The sequence below is a fragment of the Microchirus variegatus genome (assembly GCF_963457635.1).
Source record: "Microchirus variegatus genome assembly, chromosome: 5".
NCBI classification, from domain to species: Eukaryota; Metazoa; Chordata; class Actinopteri; order Pleuronectiformes; family Soleidae; genus Microchirus; species Microchirus variegatus.
In genome coordinates this window covers 16,001,726-16,024,108 of record NC_139806.1, presented here as the reverse complement: position 1 = coordinate 16,024,108, position 22,383 = coordinate 16,001,726, and the positions used below count along the sequence as shown (strand labels likewise).

Here is a 22,383-nt window from a genome sequence, read left to right as displayed (position 1 = left end):
ATAAATCTTGGCTTCTTCAGAGGAACAAGGTGCACCAGTTAGATGTGTTAAGGGCACAGCAAAGGGAATGCACAGTTCAAATAGTGTTTGAGCTGAATTAATCTTGCCTGCCTAATCCCTGTAAGCCTGCAGCAGCTCTCTGCACTGGATGCAGCATGCTTATCACACTGTTTTTACCAACCAAGCCTTTCACAATGGATTGTCCTCCAATAACTCGTTGCTGTACAATGTCACTGTTATTTATTTAACTCTATAAAACTTTACACATTTTCCCTCCTCTATTCTCATCTCTTGTCCTAGGCCACAGTTGACATTTGCTGCAACAGTTGGGACACAAAGGTTGCACTTTGCTTTTTAAGTAAATGAAGGTGACATGGTATTTCTGTAACCATGTCACGGGACAATGGCAGCATGAATATTGCAGAGACACAAAGTCAAAAAGATTGCAACGCTGACAGTCTGTTGGCAGCACAGATGGGCGCAATGCATGCACGCATATTCATGCACACACAAGCATTAGTGCAGTACAGTGGACCAAGTACAGGTTGACCTGTAAACACAGACACATTTGGCAGCTTTGCTTTATAATATTTATGGAAACTTGAGTAAAGAATATTTCAGCATACATTAGGATGTGTATGGTAAAAAAAAAAAATATTTGCCTGTCTGTGGGTCATGAGTTGTTGTGTATGAGTAAGTGTGATGATGCATACTTACAATGGGGCTGTGTCCCTGCAGGTTTGTGAACCAATGTGTATGCTGTGTCCCAGTGATGAGTCCAGTGCACGCAAGAGAACTCTGACCTATGCTGGAGCACCAGTGCACAATTCCACTTAAATCCACGTAGACTTCCATCCATTGTATGGTTCAACTGATTGGCTTGCTAAAAGGAGTCTCTGTGACCCAGTATTATTCTGGTGCCTGATGGGTGCTGGGCCATCGGGTGTGCAGCCCAATGCCTCCTCCCTTGGCTAGAAAAGGGAGATGCAGCCCCTCCAGTCCAGATGTGGTCAAAGTCCAAGCCAGATGCCAGCTTCACTGTTCCACACATCTGCACATTCTAGAGATGGCAGAAAGATGCAGCATAGCAACAGCCCACACCTGCTACTGCCACTGCAATCACGACACAAAAACACACTAACACCCCCTCACATTAAACTGCTCCTGCAGTTGTAGTCCAAACACTCAGAGTCTCTCTAATGTTTCCCCTACAGAATGTCTTTCCCCCTGCTGTCATATGTCCAGATGCACAGATTGTCTCACAAGTGAAAGGAATCCTCATTTGCAATGCTCTGAAGCAGAGTGGTGCATATTTCCAGGGATGGCATTCCCAGCCAGCTTCCTCTGTCCTGCTCAGTCACACAGGTTGGTATAGTCAGGTTGAGCTTTATCAGATGACACCGGGCTTCCCAACTGCAGATCACCACAACAAGAACACGCCCACTGCCTACTGTAGCCTCCTTCCACTACAGCGTCATTCTCTCTCCCTCTCCCTCTTTCCTTATCCTGAATGCGATTTTCTGCCACTGAGTGCTTCTTAACTCAACCTAATATATACTCAATTCCCAGCCTGTTTCTCCAATTAATCATTTCATATCTCATTTCGTGTCTTGTGAGCCTCCGACTCCCGGGCTGCACTCTAACCGGAGCATGAATGTGTTTTTCTTCTTTCAGCACCACGGAGAGCTCACTCTGTCAGAGGGTGAAGGTGGGGTGGGGGATGAGTGGGTGAGCACACTCAGAGAGGCCAAGTAGAGTGATGGGGGGGGGTGAGTGGGAGGAGTCACTGGGTTGCCAGGGTGTGACCTCATCAGACGCTTCCTCCTCTCTTCCCCCAGCAACCACAGTGCTCCCCCTGTCTGCACCCCCCTCCTCTCCTCTCTCTCACAGCTCGTAAACAAGACCATGACATAAAAACACTTGCAGTGAAAACACCATGTGTCTCTCAAGTGCATTCATTACATGTACAGTAGGCAAAACAATGCACAACAATACAAAGAGGTGCATGAAAAGCATGAAAGCCAACTACATAAAAAGGGAAAACAGCGCTGTGCAATTTGCAATACACACAACGCTGATGCAAGATTAAAATATGTTTGCATAGGCAAACAAAGCCAGACTTGCTCCCAGTGGTCACACAAATGGAAAAGGATGAAAGCAAGGACAGAGTTGAATCTGAGTTGCAAGTATGTCAGGAGGCTACCGTGGCTCTTGTGTAATCCTGCTTGACTGTCTGGGGAGCGAGTATTGGTTTCAGTCGTACTGTCAGTTGTTTATGCGATGGGACTGCCTGGTATGTGGTGTAGAAGCAGAGGTTGAGGTAGGATGAGCAGTGCGGGTGGGGTGATGGGACTGGGTTTGCTAGGTTGGATTAACACTGTCGACACAAAAGGATTAGGGAGCAGAGATCTGTTGTTTTCATCAACCCTTCCCTCCATTTCTCTTAACCCCCCTCACTTTCCCCCTCCCTCCCTCCATCCGTCTCGCACTTTGCCGGTGGAGTGGGAATCGCTCGCTGGAGTCGGAGGCGCTAAAATTAGGTTTCACAAATATGTGGTGGTCAGTTTTACAGAAAAGAACAGGATCACAGGGTTGTTAAATCTCAACCAAAGGGAGGGGGAGCCAAAATGAGAAACACACCAGTGAGTTCAGGATGCATGGGATGAAGCTTAGTGCAGGACTGCATCTGATTATCAAAAAAGGAAAGGAAAGGTAAAAAAGTGTGGCATCAAACAGTGTTTCTGTACACATATTTCAAACACTGTTCTCATCACAACATGTCACAAGTCACAAACAACAAAGTGCTATGATCTCACTGAGATAAATGCTCGGTCAAAAGGTATAGTCGCCCCCCCCTTTTTCTGCCCATTGTGAGGGATGTGCTAGACTGGTCACGCACAAAGCAAGTCACTCTGTCCAGACCAATTCAGCACATGCTCACATAAACACACACACATGTACACAAAGACCCCACTCTGACCTCGGTGCAAAGTCCATGTGTGCAATCTCAAAGAAAGTGTTTAGATCCCATCTGAGGTCAATGAACACAGACAGTGAGGGTGCTCAAAGGTCAATTAGACTGAACAAAAATATTCCACCTATAAGCAACAGTGCTTTGTTTTGTGAACAGTGGAGGACACTCCCTCAGGGACAGAGTGGGAGATGAAGTCAGACACAATGGCTGCAACGTTGGTGCTGCACACAGATAGGGAGGCATCCAAACTACATGACTACATTAGCCAAAACATGCTTTACTGTATTTGAAAACTATTTTTGCTGTTATATGTTTATCAAAATGAATTAAAAAGACTAGAAATGTGGTGTAAAGTTTAAAAAAGATTGTGTATTTGAGGATGATAACAATAAATCTGATCTATTCACTTTCAAGACAACATTTCAATTATGATCCCTAAGTCCAATAACATGCAGTAAGCCAATCAGTCTTTCTGATTACTTGCAGGTTAACATAACCTTGCCAGTTCAAGTATGCAGCTGAACCTTGTGACATTAATGTCTGTGTTCTACAGACCAATGTGCCCTGAAGCAGATGACTGGTAGATGGTTCAATCATGCATGTTGTTGTATTGATCCACTGCTGTAACAGGCTAATGAAGAGTCTATAAAAACCATTATACCAATCAATTAAATTCCAGTGAGGAAACAAAGTAATTATAATAAGCAATGGCGGAACACGGTGCTACTATAAAAGGTCTCTGCTTCTAATTCGAGTGTGGAGTGACATTCCCATTCTGGCGAAGCTCAGTGGTACTTTCTGTTCTCCCCGTGAGTTCCATTCAGGTCAGGATGAAGAAGGCACTGGCAGAGCTGATACTGGGACAGTGACACTGAAGATGTCAGACTGCATTAAAGATGCAGCATGGCTTACTTCCACTCCTCACATCAGCAGAGGGAAAAGAAGCATACGGTTCTTCCTCTGACCAACAATGTGCCGACGTTCAGACTGACCACTCAATGTTTCATGTACAAAATGTAAGAAACCATTTTCTCCTCAGTGCACAAGATCAACCCCATTTGTAAAACGCAAGCTTACTTAAAACTAAACTAAAAACTTAACCACTTGTTTCCTCAGAGCTGCACAGTGTGAGGTAATGTTTGATTTAATCAAGCTCCTCAAGACTCATTTATCACCAGTTCCTCCCACTGGAGTTGTCAAGCTGAGGCACGTCTTTAATGACCACCCTCCACACTTCACGCTGTTCCACCAAGACAGAGAGGTGAAAATAGGAGACTGAGGAGCAAAATCTCTCAAACAGGCTATTGAGGGCTCCAATCGTGGGGGTTTAACCTTCTGTAAATCCCATAAATCCCCAGTTTAGAAGGCCAGGCTAAAGCCTCCACAGACTGTAAACTAACTGAACCTCAACACAGCATGAGGATATAGAACTGCGAAGGACCCCCGCAACCACAACTGCAGCTACTTCATCCTTCTGCAGTCCTTGTAAAAAGGATGGATGAGCTTAATTGGCAACAGAGGCACCACAGTTATGCTCAAGAATGTTTAATATGGTTAAATGTAGAGAGCCTGCATGAGTTATGCATATGTTTTATGTTATGATGTAAGGGTGACTGCTTACCACAAAAATGGGATACAGTATTTTTTTTAATGATTCATATTTAACCTTTAAATTGATTAATCTAGAGGATTCATCTAGAGAAAAAAACGGCAGAATAAAATTACAAAAATGTTCTACTGATTTTTTTCTGAAACTATCTGTAATTCTGCTTACTGTAAAAACTCATAAAGTATGCATAAATGAGCACTGGGAGCTGTGAAAATAAATGACAGCTATGAATACTAGAATGTCTGGCGCCCTCTGCTGTTTTTGTGGGGGAATCAAAGAAATACGTTCATATTTTTTAATATTATTGTTATTTTCAGTTTTGTAGTCATGTAGTCCATGTATATTAAAAATGATAAACATAAAATAACCTAGAGATGAACTTAGTTTCAACTTTTTTGTTTGTTTAGTTTTTTTACACAATTACACAATTTGTATGATATGTATCCCACACCCGTCATCACTTCAGCCTACGGGAGTGAAGTATTTTTTTAGTGGCTCTGTGTGTTGTGTGAATGGCGTGCCATCGCTGATTGCCTCGTTTATTTCCGGATTTTTAACAAGGTTAACTGGCAACACCTGTAACTCGGGTTAGCTAGCTAGGAAGCTAGTAGCCATGATGACTTTTAACCTCTGTTAGCCTTTACCTGTCTACGACATTTCGTGGTAATTAACACGTTGATTATTAGTATTTTATTTTGTCCAAGACTGGCTCTTGCTTGGGGTTTTACGCTCGTCATATCATGAAACTTTTTATGAGAGGAGACATGATCACTGCCCGGTTAAGGAGGAAAACAGGTACATGCTAAAATGCTAAGTTAGCTGACTTTCGTAGTATGTAAACACCTGAAGAAGTTGTGTGTTCATTCATAAAAATAAGTTAACAAAGGTTACATTGTGTAAAATTAGGTCGGATTTATTTGCATAAATTAATATACTACTAAGAATTATTATTTTTGTTTGTGTTTAATCTCTGTAAAATAATAATAAAAAAACTTGTGGTAGGCTAAGAGCAAGCTTTTCAGAGTTATTTTTTTTTGCCATGTTTCTATAGCAGCCCAAATGGACAAACCAGTCAGAGTGTGCAGTTCATTTTTAAAAGTAGAAGGAATGACATCATTTAGGGGATGTGAGGGCCACCGTAGTTACTTGATACACTCGGGGAAAAAGATGGGTAAGCGGAGTAGTCCGCTGTTTGTCATAGTCTGAACTTGTTGTTCAACTTCAGGAAAATAAATAAATGACCAATCACAAACTTTGTAAGCAAACACAACAAGGTGACTTTATTTTACTGTACCACATTTAATTCTGCCCGCAGTTGCAGTGGGATTCTGACATGATTTAATGCGACTGAAGCAAAATGCTGAATGCTTTTAGGAGAGGATGCCAATACCAAGTAAGTGACAAACCATTTTATTTTGTCTAATTTAAAATTGTGGAAGTTTTTCAAATGCTATCCAACAAGATTTCTCCCAATGACATGTGTTGAAACTTTGTATTTTAAAACATTTTGGCATCAACATTGATATGCTTGATAAGCATAAATATTAAGCTGATTAGTCCTGCTGGAAAGATAAACACTGATATACTGGACAGAATAATGCATGTTCTTATCCCATGAGTGAAATTGGACAGTCACAGGTCCTCTTAACTGTCATATGGATGTGTTCCCCTACTGAAAATAACAGAATTACCAGCTCTGGTCCTACATAGTTGCCCTCATGGGAACAAACCCGAGGAGGCACTGGAGGCACCATGCACTGTTGTACTAGCTTTCATGTGGGTTCTGATTGTATTGCAGCTGTAGTTATTTGTGTGTTATGATGACCGATGACAGTGACACTTTTAGCTCAGCACTTACAAACCCAGAGTCCAGTCTGCAAGTCTGTGGATTGTCATTTGATCAGGATGTAATGTCATGGGTTTCTAAAAGTTGTTCCAGTGGATCAAATCGTCATTGCGCAGACCTGATCTTCATACAGTGCTTTTTCTCTTTCTTAAAACAGTTCATGTAGGGTCTGGTGAAAGGTTAGTGTATTTCATGTGTGAATAAGACAATGCTGTTATTAGTGATGACAAAGATTTCAGTACATTTCTCATCCAAGGAGTGGAAAGCAGAGGCTGACCTGTAAACCAAGAACACCAAACAATAAACTTCACCATGTCCCACTAGATAACTTATTTTATATATTGTATTGTAGATTGCCAACAAGACCTTTTAAAATCTGATGGAGTTCATCACTGCACTATACTATATGGCCAGAAGGGGGCAGTATTTAACAAAATAAAGTGTATAAAGGCTCTCAATGCTTGCAGTAGAAAGTCATATTTCATAGTCTCTTGTGGCGATGAACATAATTACATCTTCTGAATCTTTGAGTCCTGAGTCCATTTTGAAAATTAAATTGACTTGTACTAAATTACTACTAGATAATAGCTGACAAAAGAGTGCCCTCGTTTTTAATATTAGTAGAGCATTGTGGAATATTTGCCTTAATTTAAAAATGATGAGGTTTAGATTTAATGAAATTTGACTTGTATTAGAACATTATATGTAGGATCTGAACAAATTAATTTGAAATAGCCTATGGAAACATGGGAAAACGTTGCAGCTATATATATCCCGTGTTTGGCTAATATATTTGGCCAATTTGTACTTATTCCTCCTTCCATCTTATAGAATAGAACAGTTGAATAGTAACTCATGATATACAGAATTGGTTAATGGAAACAAACATTTATTGAACAACACTTGTGGTCTCTCTGATCAGCATTTTGTGTCTGCATGCTGCTGTGCATATATATACATTATATTAGATATTTTAAAGTCAAGAAACAGGTTATGACAAAACTAAACTTTGTCCATTCAAGTTTGTGTTAAAAGTGAAGTGTAAGTGGCAGGAGCAATTTTGGCTTATTTAAAAAAAAAAAAATATATATATATATATACATACATACATGTAATGCAACAAAGAAGGAGCTTGGCATAAATACTCACCCAGAAACGATTGATCATACATGATCTGGCAAATGAGGAAACACCAGAGGTAGACTTATGTAAATAATACATAAATAAATAAATAAATGTTAATGGTAAATGGTAAACTAAGAAATACACTAAATGTACAAATGTCAAATCAGCAGGGAATCTTCATTTTAGTGTTAGTATGTTTGCACTAAAATACCTAAGCACATTCTTTTATTATTTTGAGGACACATACAAGGAATTTGACTCTGTTTTTTCTTTGCACAAACATTCAACTCAAAAGAACAAGGACAACAAAGAACAATACATTAGGAAATGAGTGACGTAAAAGTAAATATCGAAAATGTGCAGAGATCTGGTCTATTATAAATATATGAGTGTATTTACAGTGGGAGAAAGTCAAGTAGGGATATAAATAAAGCAGAAGTTTTAAATTAAAGATTACTTTAAGTTAAAAGTTTAAAATATAACAATGAGAAATAGTTTTGTTGTATGTAGTAAAGACACTGAAGATGCTGAATGTCCCTGTTGGGATGATGATGATGATGATGATGATGATGCATTAGTGATTTGTAGTTGGGACGTTGAGCTGAAGTCAACAGAGAGGGAGGGGAGTGTGCGCAGGACTTTTGGAAACAGGCATGAAGACAGTCGAACACTGCAAAGTGTTGAGCGCGGGACAGACTGGCTTCAGTCCACACTGCTCCTCAGTTGTCCAAGAGAAGACTCCAGTTCTCTCGCCTACAGTGAGACGCTGACACTCATCCCAACCAATAATGTGAGAATCAGACGGAAACGTTTGTCAGATGTTAAAGCTCATCGTCGCTTCACTGTACTCCCGCACCGTCTCCGCTCAACACTGTCACGCACTTTGCAGCCAGGCTACAGTATCTCGGCTCTATCCACGCGGACACCTGGTGTGAGATGCGGCAATGTCCCGAGGAATATGCCCACGCGTGAACTCTTGCGGATGCTTTTGGATTTTCTCCGCGGTCGTGTTTGCGGTGCGGGTGATCGACGTGGAGTCGCACAGCTGTCATGAAGTGAGGACCGCTTTCCAGCTGCGGCAGGTCGGCCCGCTGCACCGCGTACCGGAGACACCTGACACAGGTGAGCCCCGTGGGTTTGGCTGAAGACGCGCACCACCACACACGTGCGACTTTCTGCAGAAGCCAAGCGCACGCTCTTCTGTTTTTGATCAGTGTCATTCCAGGAAAGACATTTGCAAACGTGCGAGGCATAATGTCAAATAAACTTTCTCTTTGTTTCTTGACTTGAATGAATCTGTGTGAAAATCACTTGTAGATCAGTACACTGTGAGTGATTTCTCTGTAGGAGCAGAAGTAGAATACATGTACGTTCATTTAAATGACAACAGTAAGAGATTAGACCAGGGGTCACCAACGTGGTGCCCGCGGGCACCTGGTAGCCCGCGGGCAGCCAATACGGTGCCCGCAGGCTCACTTCACTGCACCTCACTTGCATGTATCCGTATGATCTGTCAGTAAAATATCTTTGATATTGTTTATAAAAACTGGTAATCGTTAGGAGTAAGCACTGGAAGGAATGTGTATGCAGTTGAATGCATAATATTAATCATTTAAATGGTAAACAAACAAAAAAATATTATATGGTAGCCCTCCATATTATTTTTTACCCTTAAGGTAGCTCTCTGTCTCAAAAAGGTTGGTGACCCCTGGATTAGACTATCCTCACTTGTAGATAAACGATAAAAGTATTGTTGTATATGATGACGCTCCTATTCATAATATAAGGTGTTCTATGTCAAATTCTATAGAATGCTGTATTATCTGATATAACCTCCGAGCAAGTTCAGCAGTTTTTGCAGCAAATTCCATGAATCATCATTGCCGATTTTTCATTATCCTGAGTGTTTTCCTTCGCTCGCACAAACATGTATCTATAAATTAGAATGCCAGTGTCACATTTAAGTGGATTCATCACCCCATGTCTCATCTCTCGGGTTGAAAAACAGCAGAGCTTCTAGTTTGTTTGTTTTTTTTTCCCCCTCCACAATTTGCAGCTTCACATGCCACCCAGCTGCTCATCATATGCGGGCTGTTTGGAGCGATTAAACGATTATTTTGCACATTTCGTTCAGCAGCTCAGCACATTCATAAACTACTGAGAGAGCGAGTGCAAGTCTAGCGTTCATCCCATATGGTTTAATCCGTGTGGATAAAGAGTCTGCAGTATTGCAGCCATATTAAGGGGAGTGATTGATTTGCAGAACTGCTGATTGATTTGCTCAGGTCAGCACCACCAACTCTTTTGGCCACATGTTTTTAGATACTTGGCGTGGCGAACTCTCGTCACGTACACTGTGGGCCACAGAATTTCTGCCGTTCGGGCTCCTACAGCAGGGTTACAGATTATTTTGGCACATCTGCTGTCATGGTTCCCAGATTTTTCCTGTCTTTTGTCAGAGTTTTGTCAGAATGATGCTTGAAAGCAGCTTCAAATGCCTTGCAGGATTTGTGGTATGCGCTTTCTTCTTGCACACTGAGGAAAACTTATTTTATAAGGTTCAACACTGTTGCCAAATCTGTTTTGGAGGCAAAACACATTTTGAGCGGTTTCAGGCTTTGGTTCAACTATGCTAGTTTAACTTGAACGTTATTCTCTAAGCATATTAGGCTTTTAACTAATAGTCATGTTCCTTCTGTATAGAGATATTTTCATTGACATATACAGCAAAGTGCGTTTAAACGCTACAAACAAGACTTTTCAGTGGACTGACACTGATATCTTTTATTCCAATCCTGAACGTCTATGTTATATGTGCATCTTTTTTTGCACATACTTAACCAGTCGATATTTGATGTAAAACTATCTATGCGACCACAGACCACAATCCTTACCGCAGCAGTGTCACATGCGTGTCGGTGGCAGCTTAAGTATCACCAGCCTGAGTCTGCATACTTTTACAAGGAGAAGAGCAAATGTGGAGTGGGAAACATAGCTCGAGGTGCAATCAAACCACTCGATATGTTTGTTTAGCAGGGTGTCACTACTAGCAACAGAGGATGTCAGTTTGATTTCAACCAGTAGGATTTAGGTTCAGAAGACCAAGTCCAAGGTCTCTTGGTGTTCTGAGGATGTCAGCAGTCTGGAGTGAGGTCTGTGTGGTAAGCTTTTACTGTCATTGAGGCACTGGCAGAAGCTCCATGACTATGTACAGCTGTAAGGAGGCTGCAATAGTCTTTCCCTTTTAATAATTCGGTTTCCATGCCTTCAACCTAAAAAGTCTGTATTTCTTTGACAAACCATCTTTCTATACCTGTAATACTTTGAGAAAATGTTGCTCATATGCTCGAGATACAGACTTTGGCTCTTGCTGGACTGTTAATTGATATAAATATTTTGTCTGATTAAAAGGTTTGGTGAACTGCTATTTTGTGTGGTTTCACTCCGCCACTTCTCTGCTTCCCTTCGCAGCTAATCAAACATTGATGTTGCTCCACCAGGACATTCTGGGCTTCTATATTATGTTGCTTTTTATTTGTACTTGTTCTAGAGAGGGTGTTTTGGTTCTTGCCTTCAAAGCAACCGATGGAAGGGGGTGTTAAAGTGGGAGATTTGGTGTATATGTGTGTGTACACAAATTTACGCTACTCTGCTTCACTCTTCAGATCGGATGCCAACAAAAGCAAGTCTCGAAATTTGAAGTGGCAAAACTTCAACTCTTTTCAGAGCCTGATGTTTGTATTAAGGATACAGTGCTGCGTTTCATTCATGTGTGGTAAACTGATTTCTCACTGAACACCAGAGGGATGTCAGCAGGGAACGTAACATCCTGCCAGTGGCCCAGGATAACATTAAAAAAGAGCTGTACTTTTCTTTTTCTGTACATCGTGAACACATGAAGTACAGTAAGCAGTGATAATGTGTTGATTAACAAGAGCTCATAATGTCCGTCCCCTCATAGACATGCAGGTGGGCAGATGGATCTAGACAGATATGAAGTTATAAAGACGCATACTTTATTCATTCCCTCAGGAAAATTCCAGATTCATCCCCTTAAAAATATTTTGTATTTGTGTGTTTGGAAGCGTTTCTTGAGCTGTGTCAGATAGTGAACACTTTGCATTCCACACCCTAAAAGTTTGTTCACTGGGCCACAGTTTAGACGAGCGTGACATTATCTCCATGCAAGATCCAGCATTAAGGACACTGAGATAATCCGTGACATGAAGCTGCTTTTATCCCTTGATTATTTTGAAGAGTTATGACCACTTTGTTACTGCGGTGCGCAGCCAAATGCTCCATATTGAGATTACGACAGGGTGCTGATTTAGCCCTCTGGAGATAGATCATTTGGATAGCAGACTGTTTGCAGTGCTCTGCAGCGGCTCACTTCTTCTGCAGTTGGCTTCTTGGATAATGTCCTCAGATATGATCAGCCCATTTCACAGCTCGGTTAAATCTATCTGATTGAGCTGAGCTTATCTGATTGCATGCATACCACCCAGAGGACACCTTTTTTTTCTTCATCATTGCTGCTTTACTGCCATTCCCCAAATTTACTGAGTCATCAGCAACTATTTTAGAGTGATTGAGAAAGTATCTTCTATCTATGCATCTCATCTATCTTTATTGCAGGGCAAGCAGGGTCACGTGTTAATTGCAAGGGAGTTTGTTATCATGTCACCACATCCTTAACCAGTTGCAGCGTCAAACGCCTTGGCAAGCTCTCAGAGCTCTTTGATTGGCCGTGGTTATTTTGAGTCCCTGTTTTTAGTTGGCTTTTCTCACAGAGATATCGTACACATGGAGTACACCTACTCCATACACATTTAAAAACCATTAAACATATCGGGTTTTCTTTTGTTGGCCAACTTTCAACCACCCACTTCCGTCAAATGTAAAAGACCCTCTTGAGTGAGCTTTGTCAAACTGAAAAAAATGTATATGAAGACACGGCTCAGTAGACACAGTAGATTATTGAGCTGAGATGCACTACAGAAGCTTTAACTTGAGTGCAGTCCAAACAGTCCAGTCTGACAAAAGTTGTATCTCTGCTGTCTCTTGCTCCTGTGATAGATTCAGACGCAATTCTATGAGTTTAGTAGATTTCCAGGAGTGTAATCTCTTTCCCTCATAATATAACCATTTAAAAAAATGAACCACCTTATATTCTTGAATAGAAACAGCGTATTAGATGAGAGCTGATTTCTTGTATTTTATTATTTTATAATTCCTCTGCCAATGCGTGGCTAAGCAACCCCTCTGATGTATTGCTGCTGCTTCCTCAGGTGTGCATCTATCTGCCTATCCGCCCCTCACTTCTCTCTTTAACATCTGTCTGTCCACCCTCTTTCCTGTGGTGTGGCTCTTGAATTCATGCCAATCACTGTAGGCAGCTCTAGGGTCTGGGAAAGCTAAACATTCTATTTGAGTTTCAAGGTTGTCCAAAAATGCAGGTATGCAGCAAAAAGGCTCTTTTGAGTTGTGCTTTTTATTCAGTGTGGTCCATCCAAAGCACAGAAAATCTGTATAGAGTAAATATCCTGTATGATCAATGGATCTGGGACCTTCAAAGGGAACTAGCTTCCTGAGGCAGGAGAAAGCTAACTGCATTAATTGCCTACTTTTTCCACAAAGTTAATCTTGTTCTCGGAAATATATCAAAAACGGCAGTAAGAGGAAGCCACAACCCTCCCAGTTATCAACACATTAAAAATCAAAATGTCCACACCTTATTGAGGAGATGTGAGCTGCATGTGAATCACTTCATGAGTGCAGGAGCGTATGCACACGTGTTTGAAAAGAGTGGTAATAACATTACCATCATGTCAGCGGGGCTCTATATTCAGGTCTGCTTCTGCAGAAGCAGATATTGAGAGTGGCCAGTGAATTCACATGGCAGTTACACAGTGATAGTTTCTCCATTCAGGAGTTGTGACTTGTGCAGTGAAGGGCACTGAGGTGTCGCTGAAGGGATTGAGACTTGCATGTCAAGAGCCCTGAGCCGTGGCTTTAATATGCCAAATTACTTCAGAGGTGTTTGTCACCTGAGGATGATTAAAGGAATTAGGATTCACAGTTGACATGATGACATCCATTCTGGAGAGCAGAGTGTGTTTAGCCAGGCAGAATGACTTCATACACAGTCGGCACTAATTACAAAAGAACCAGTCTGGAGTTCAGTCCTCTAGGCCCACTGGAGTCTGTGGGTTTGAGTTTAATTCCAGCCTAGAGTTATTTAAAATCAGACTCGACCAGACGGAAGACAACACAACATTTGCATGTCATGAGAAATGTTAAAGTCTGTGAAATTAAAAGAAATTAACATGACATATCTTTCAACAGAACTACAAACACTAAATATTGTTTATTAAGCTGTTTATTTGCTGTCCTCAAAAAGTTACCACACATTTTTTCACCCCAATACTGCAGTTTACTCCAATCATGGTGGTGTGGTATCAGCACTTGGATGGTCTAACAACTGTTTTCTATAAGAAAAAGAGAGCATTAGTTCACTTAAAAAAGTATGTCATATAATGTTCTGTGTGAGAATGGCATGAGTGTGTGAAGACAGATAAAGCTATTTTTAATTAGTTACAGGGTTGCATGGATGAGAATGGAGGCACAGTGCATACAATGGTGGTTGTTGTTGCAGCGTTGCAAAGAGTTAATATTATCTTATCAATGAGCCCCTAACATAAAGCCAAACCTATTCTAGGGTGGTTTGTAAACAATATTGATATTATTTTGTGGTCAAGTCACAGACATTTGGATCAAGAAAGAAGTGTGTTGTGAGATTGTAGTTGTTTAGGTAGCTTTTCAAAGAAGATGTTATCATTCTATATAACTCGACACAGTTGATGGTAGTTCAGTTTGTTTACTGTTTGTGTTGTGCAGTGAATTTTAAATGTGCTATGGTCTAACAATACACATTACTCAAATGCAAAACACACAGATATTAATAGTTTCTGCATGCCATACATTATAGATTCCAACTTGGTAGCACACTTCTTTCCCAATTCAATTCTTAATACATATGTTATTTTACCCTTAACAAAGAAGCCATGGGATATATGTTTGTTGTACCGTATATAAAGTATCTAGATAAAGAAGAAGAAGAAAAAAAACAGGCTCGTCATTTTCATTGCTGTTGGATATACAAGCAGTGACATGGCTTCTGTTGATTCCAGACGGTGTCCTGGTATATATTCGTGACACAGTCAGCCTGTCCTGATTGCTGTGGTGGCTTTACCAGCCAAAGTATTTCTAAGTATCACTTACTCCATCCATCTACTCGCAAGGGACGGTGAGCTTGGCTGGATTCCACTGTGAGTCCCTGGATATTAGTTTCATATCACAGATGACACACAAACACAAAGAAGTGAAAGAGGCTGCCAGTGAAGTGATCAGGGTCAGGGCCAGAAGAGGAGATGGGGCAGGCACTAAATATGATGAAATGTCAACCCCACAACAGAAATAAAGCAATAAACTGTTAAAGTTATTCAGATTTTTACAAGAGAGAAACTTTTTGACATACAGTGATTCATCAAATGGTTTTCAAAATGTGGCACTAAAATATCTAGCTACGACTAAAGCTCTGGTGTGTCAGCGTCAATGGTAAGACAACAAGAATATTCAAGACTTCTCCCCTCACCCATCATTTTACCAAACACATCAGGGAACTTATGGTGGCATAAGCGTACCAAAAAGGATCAACAAGCACATTGTGTTGTCTGTCAGCTGAAGACAATTCTATAGATACAGATGTTTTAAAGTTGCTTTATGCATTGAGTATATTTGGCAGAGCTGTTCCTCCTTTGTTTGAGTGGTAAGTATCTGGTTTGTCCATCATGTGTTGTTGCAGGGGTATTTACCTTTTACCTTCATTCAAAATCTATAAGAATGCCCAGTGTTGCTTGATTACTTCTGTTGGTAATGGTCTTTGGAGAAACACAGGTCTCACTTAAGTACTTAAAAAGGTCAGTGTTATGACATTTATCTCAAGAATGAAGTAGACACTTTTTTGGCGTCAACTGACCCATATCACACCAAGAGTTGTCATTAATATAAACTTAGTATCTAGTTTATACGAGGACATTGATTTGGATTCTCTTATTATAGTTATCAAAGAAATCTAAGAAAGAGTTATCTTACCCGTTTGTAGAATGGTATTGACTTTTAAGTTGGTCACTGGCCAATTTAATTGTGGAGGTGAGAAATGGAGTGGCTTTGTGAGGTAGTAAAGATGTTGTTGTTTTTGTAACTGTGTATCTCTGCTGCATAGATAGAGATAATGAGCTGCAAAAGGCAGGACTACCAGTTACTTGTCTGGCTCTGGGATGGGAACAAATGGAGCCTCTCTGGGTAATTAAGAGACACCCAGGCCACACTAGGATATGCCAGGCAAATGGGAGAGAGGGAGCAGAAAGGGAAAGAGGGATGGAGAATGTAACCCTATTGTGTTTCATGGAGGGATTTGGACAGTGAGGCACTGGTCTTGTGGTCTGTCCTAGGGCCATGCTTTAGGCTCTGGTTACACCACCTGCCTCCAGTCACCCCCCATCCAGCCATTCCCCTTGTAAAATGAGTTATCATAAAAGATTTTGGCAATGTCTGTTTGCGTGTGAATTTCTGCAACGAAATGTTTGGAAAGGACGGTTGATGTGATGCCGATGAGCCTCAGTGATATCATGACACAGTTCCTGTATGTGATGATGATGGTGAGAAGGTGTTCCAGGAAGGCTGCTTCCAGTTTCCGCTGATGTAATTGTGCCCAATTGGGATGTCTTTGGATCATAGTATTTACACTTGTGTTTTTGCTCTCATGTGGTCATCCTGAACTGCTGTGTTAATCGCGAATCACTGTCAAATGCAACGTTTGTGAAGGGTATGTGCGTATACCATGTGTGACAGACAAGTGTTGCATGTTCACATTACCAAAATAATGTCAATGCTTGTTTGTTTTGTTTGTAACATACAGTTTAAATTATGTGTACAAATACATGTCTTGATGGCGTGTACAATTATTGTATGATCCAAAAAATATTTACATTGAGCAGATGAGTATCTATAGCAGGAAGTGTGGATGAATTGTTACTCTACTTTCTCACCCTCCAAATGGAGATATGGCCCATCAAGTACATTCTCTGTGATGTAATGTGTTACCACTGCCATTGATAATATGAACAAAATGTTAAATTAAAACTGTCCCTTTCTGCTTGTCTTTCCTAGATGTGGATCTGTTGATATGCAAGCACCAGGGTCTCTCCTGCTGCACCCGGAAAATGGAGGAGAGCTACCAGCTTGCTGTAAAACGAGAAACCCTCCACAACATTCACTCCTACAGCTATGAGCTGGAGCATGTCATCTCTGGCCACTTGGATGCCTTTCAGGGTAAGAGCCAGGACAGAGGGGCCAAGCTGGGGTGGGATGGGACACTTAGTTGTTGTTGATGGAAGGGAAAAGATGTCAGGATTGCATTGTTTATGAGTTGTCTTTTGTAGATCCTGCACCCAACAACACATGAGCCACTTAGAATCCTTGACCCAGTTGCTTGTGGTCTTGAAACTGAACTTATACCTACCCCTTATTTGATTAGCAATAAATGCAAAATACGTTAATTTTCTTGCTTGCAAAGATTATTTATTTGTACAGTCAAGACAGACAAGTATGCAACTCACAAAATAAGCGTGCCTTAACTTCCCCCTCCTCTTCCCTTCGTCTGTGGGTTTGGCAGCAACAGAACTGCGGAGACGGATCACTGAGGGCAGACATGAAAAGAGGGTATAGTGGCCTTTTTCAGGCTTCAGTGTTTGGAAGATGGTCTCCTTTTTCATTATCTGATTCTGCTCTGGACAGCAGTTGAAGAAATTACAGTATTTTTCGCAGGGTGAAACAATCTGTGTAGGGTTATTGTTTTTGTTTGTTTGTTATTTATTTATAGGTATATATATATACATTTCCGATTGCAATGTTTTGGTAGCCTGGTCAGTTCAGATGCCTGAGTTCTGGAAAAGCAAAGCTCTTCTGTATATACAAAGCCTGCTTTGGCAAAGTCTTGCCTGCCAAATGGTTTTGTGCTACACCCAGCTGACTCAAGCCGTGCACTAGTTGCTCATGCTTGTCCTCCCTCTTCCTCTAGTAATTGTAGTGTCATTTGAATTTTAAAATTTCCGATACAGAGTTTTTCCTCACCAAACCTCCAGCACAATGCCACAGGGTTGGACAAATGCTTTGGATGGTTTTAGTGTTACAGGAATTTCAGTAACATGCACTCAGTTTTATAGGACAATAGGCTTAGATGCCATTTTGGCCACATTTTGTTGTATCATGCATGTAAGAACACTACTGGTGTTTTTGTTCAATAAAGAAAAGCCCAATCACATCATGTGAAATTGTTACTTAACTGTCATTGTTAATTATTATTGTCATAATTAATATATTAATGCCACACACTGTTCCTTTTACTATCACATGAGGGACGTATGGATTTTCAGTACCTTTTCAGATAGTTCTGGAGAAAGGGCCTTCTTACAGTTTTTTTCAGGCATAGTCACCATATTTGAATAATCCTGGTCCTGGTATTCATCCTTTTCATCATTATTAAGATCTTTCCCCTCTTACCTCATGTCTGAGCCTGTGTGGCGAATGAAGATCAGGTGTTGCGCATATCCAGAAAAGGTCAAGATGGAAACTAACAATGGAATAACAATAGAAACTGGAGTAACGTGGTGATGAAAATGATGATGTCACTAGCCTTCAATTTGCAAGGCCATCTAAGGACAGTGTCTGTGCTGTCTGAGCTTTGAGTGGAATGTGAAGTAGCAAGAGGCTCGTATGACCCATAATGAGAATATGATTTCTGGCTGATGCCATTGATGCTTTTATTCACACACGAGACGGTGGAAAATTGTTTGTGGATAGCATTCTTGCTCTTGCCCCATTTTGTTTGTATCCTGTCAATCGAATTGCACCACAGGCAGTGAGGCAGTTATGTTCAAGCCAAAAACTCTTCCCCTGTTATGTTAACCCACTGTTTTTGGTACAGCTGCCCTTTTGTCTGTCACTCAAGTTGCTCTTTCCCTGCAAAATCATAATACATTTCGCCTTTCATTTTCCAAATTACAGCTTGCATGTCCGTGTTTTTGTTGGACTTCCTTTGTTTTGATAACCTTAAGGGCCTTATTCTGTTTGCATGAGTTGTCACGAGAGAAGCCCAATAAACACAGACGGCATCATGAGTTTTTCCCCTTAAAGTTTCTGAAGCTAAATGGGTGTAAACAAATAGGTTTAAATGCTGTATACTGTCATAAGAAAGCATTATAGTGGAACAGAAACTATTTTATTTGGGATTCTCCACATGTTGCTGACTGCCACACTGTCCATCCTGATACACACAGGTCAACACAAAGATAGACAGATTGTCCTAATCCAAGCCATTATTAATCGATAATGAGTGTTCGGGCCTGATGTTGAGTAGGTGTTACCTACATAACCCAGTCTAAAGTGGGCCAGGCTGAGTTGGGCCAGCCAAGAATTGCCAATGAAGGCTCTGGCCTGTCGCCCTGCTCCCCCCAATCAGATGTGGTGTAATCTGACTAGTTAGACACCTTTCTGAGGCCTCATGATTGGCTGTGAGAAAGATGAACAGATGGAATGGCTACTTGAGTGTCTTGTGTCTGTTTGTGTCTGAGTGTTACATATCGAACGTTAGAACCAATGGGTTAGAGCCATACTTTTAGTTTATTGCAGCAAGCTAACTTATGAATTCCACCATGCAGAAATCTGCTGTCAACACATTGTTGTGCAGGCAATCCAATCTGATTTGTGTGTGTGTTTGCGTGTGTGTCTGTGTTAGAAAGACAGGTGGGGATGATGTGCTTGGGAGAAATTATCAGGGTATATAGTCACACTACTGGGAAGCAGATGTCTCGAAAACGCTGACACATTTGATCACTAGTGTCACTAATACCAAAGGGACCTAGTCAACAGCTAAAGGCCATGGTATCTGTGTCTGTGTCTGTGTATGCAATGCTAGCAATTGAGTGTTTTTGTAGATGTATCCCTTGATTGTGTGTTTGTAATGCTGGCACTCGAGTGTTTTTTTTTGTACATGTACTTCTCGATGATGTGTGTGTGCGCCTGTGTGCGTGTGTGTACCAATGACGTGAGCATGTACAGTATTTAACAGCCTTGCAAGTCACCATGAACACCTCCCAGGCTCAAGTTGTCCTGACAAGAGCTGACAAATTCTTTTCAGCGAAATATATTCTTCTGCCCTACATAGCACCGAATCATCAATTAAAGTGCACTACAATCTACAACTTTGGGTAAAACACTATGGGATCCTCTCTAAAAACATGGCTGCCAGCAGGGACACACGGAAAAACGAATTTTAACCAATTGACAAAAGGTTCACCCATAGTAAAATATATGCCTGTATGTGTCTACAATATCTTACAAACTTTCTCTTGCTGTTGACAGCCTTTTGCGACTGGAAGCTGATGTTTGTTTCACTTGACCAAAACTGCTGACTCCTTCACTAGATAAAACAGGGAAATAGAGAAAATCAGTGCTTTTACATCACAGCGCAAGGGAGTTGTTGTTCCATTCTTGCCCCCAGCAATATTTTTATGTGTTTATTTTGTGCCCTTTCTGTTTTAAATCCTTGATTCCAATTTCACTAAATGATGCAAACATACCAAACGAGGCAGCAATAGACTAGCAGCTATACCGTGTCCCTGCAAGCTAAAAACACAGACTTTCTCTATGGACTTTGGTGCGGGACAGAATGTGGTTTACAATCTTCAGGTTCACGTGCTGGTTACAGGAAATGGCGGCACGCTGGGAGTTTGCGCGGTGAGGTAAGCGTTGACTCTTTGTCAATGCCTCATTCAACTAAATCTAAAAAAAAAAATTAAAAAAATATCGCTTCATCCTTGCTGAGGCTACATAATCAGGTAAACCTTCTCACATGATTTAAGAACTCTCCGGCCCCTCATGTCATAAGAGTGGGTGTAATAAGGCATAATAAATTACAGCTAGAGGCTAAAGGATGCAAGAGTTTTTGCTGGTATTGTCAGGCTGTAGAAGTAGAAGGCATGAGCGCCATTTAAGACGAGAGAAGAAACAAGACAAAGACGGGTTGGTGCATTTTCTCTTGTGACTCTCTCCCTAGACTCAGACCGCCACACAGGTGGTAGAGTTCAACTGAGTGGAAACGTCTGTCTGTCTTTTGGGATTTTGCAGCCTCCCTGATTATGTCTCTTGCTCTTTCAACCTTTCTGCATTACCCCCCTCGAGGTGTAAACTGGTATCTTGCCTAATGTCTTATTGTTCTTACGCTATCGCAAATAAAACAGTTTAAAATTCCTTGCTTGCTTCACTTTGACTGGATCGTCCTGGGTGGGACACACAAATCAGTCTATGTAAAGGCGACTGCGCATTTATTAAATTGCGATGATTAATCGTGTGTCTGCCTTCACAATTTGGGCATGTGTCTGGACGTGTGTAGAAGTGATAGCAATGAAGAATATCTTTAGTCTTAGTCATCTATCAGGTATATCATCTACATTGCAATCTCTCTCTATCTGTCTTGATGTTCTCTTACTTGTGATGCCTGTCATCTTATTAGTCTCTCCACTCTCATATCATACCGTTCTTTTCCTTGCTTCATGTATTTTCCTCTGCAGATGTTTTGACCGACAGGGTTATTGCTCTAGAGGCTGATGCTTGGACACAGGATGACATTGCGCTGCACCATGACCTCATGCTCAAATTAGGGAGGATATCCGGAATCTATCCCTACACGTCCTATTTAATCATACAGGGTGGAGGGGGAACATTTATCTACCTAATAGTAGAGCGAATACTTGTGTGTTCCTTAAGCCTGTTTGTTTTTAACTACGCCTATAGTCTCTTGAGTGGACCTGACACATAAGGGCATGATGTATTTCCCTCAGAGTTTGCAGGATCCAGGCTCACTGGGGAAAAACATTAGGGAAAGAACAAAGGAAAGGCGGGAGGAGTGAGGGGAGGGGGGGGGGGGGCTCAACGCCTTTCACAGTCATAAAGTCACACTCAAAGCTTCTCTAATTACTTCTTCTTTTCATCTATACCTTTCACCTGTGAATGAATGTGTAAAGGCCACATTATACTTCTCCGACTGCGTATGCGTTATCCGTCTGCGTCACCACGGAGACGCCTCGAGCATTTATACTTCTGCGTCGTGGTGACGGACACTCGCTGCAATTTCCCGCCCGATCAGTAGGGGTCGCTGCGCAAGGTTGTTGTGCTTCTGGCTACAGTGAGCAATGGCGTCCGAGAAAGAAAGATAGAGAAAGACTGTTGTTGTTGAAAAAGTGGCCGTTTCTCACTTTTCTGTGTCACGGAACGCAGTTTTAAGATAATTTGAGGCGAGAAATTGGCCATTTAGAGTCTAAACATGTGCTGTGTGTGTTAAGATATGACGTATTTATAGTTCGGCAGCGGCGTTATCGGCGGGGATCAGCTCCGCCTCTGTCAGGACGCCCGGAGCGCACTGAGAGCCGGCACAGAGCAGCTTAGCTCGGCCTGTCCTGAGGACCAATCGCAGCTCTTGCCGTCTCCGTAGTCCCTTGACGGAGTGACGGACACTTAAAAAATATTCCGTGCACCCGGAGACGACGCAGAGGCTCTTCGACAGGTTCTGCGTCGACGCAGAGTCTCTACGTAGCCTACGCAGAGCACTTTACGCAGAAGTATAAATTGGGCTTAAGAATCCAGAGGAGCAGGGAGTTGGGCCGAGAAAAAGATGAGAGGAAAAGGCGAGATGGAGGAGGGGCTGATCGT

General features: G+C 41.5%; 1 protein-coding gene across 2 annotated transcripts in view; it reads left to right on the top strand.

The window, feature by feature from the left end:
* The first annotated feature begins 8,221 nt into the window (after positions 1-8,221).
* LOC310927679 (glypican-5-like) overlaps positions 8,222-22,383 on the top strand; it is a 96,687-nt gene continuing 82,525 nt past the window's right edge. For both annotated transcript variants that reach the window (XM_083890049.1, XM_083890050.1), the window contains exons 1-2: positions 8,222-8,676; positions 16,786-16,947. In XM_083890049.1, coding sequence (XP_083746175.1) covers positions 8,499-8,676; positions 16,786-16,947 — 340 coding nt within the window. In that variant the 5' untranslated portion in view covers positions 8,222-8,498. The remainder of the gene's footprint in view (positions 8,677-16,785; positions 16,948-22,383) is intronic.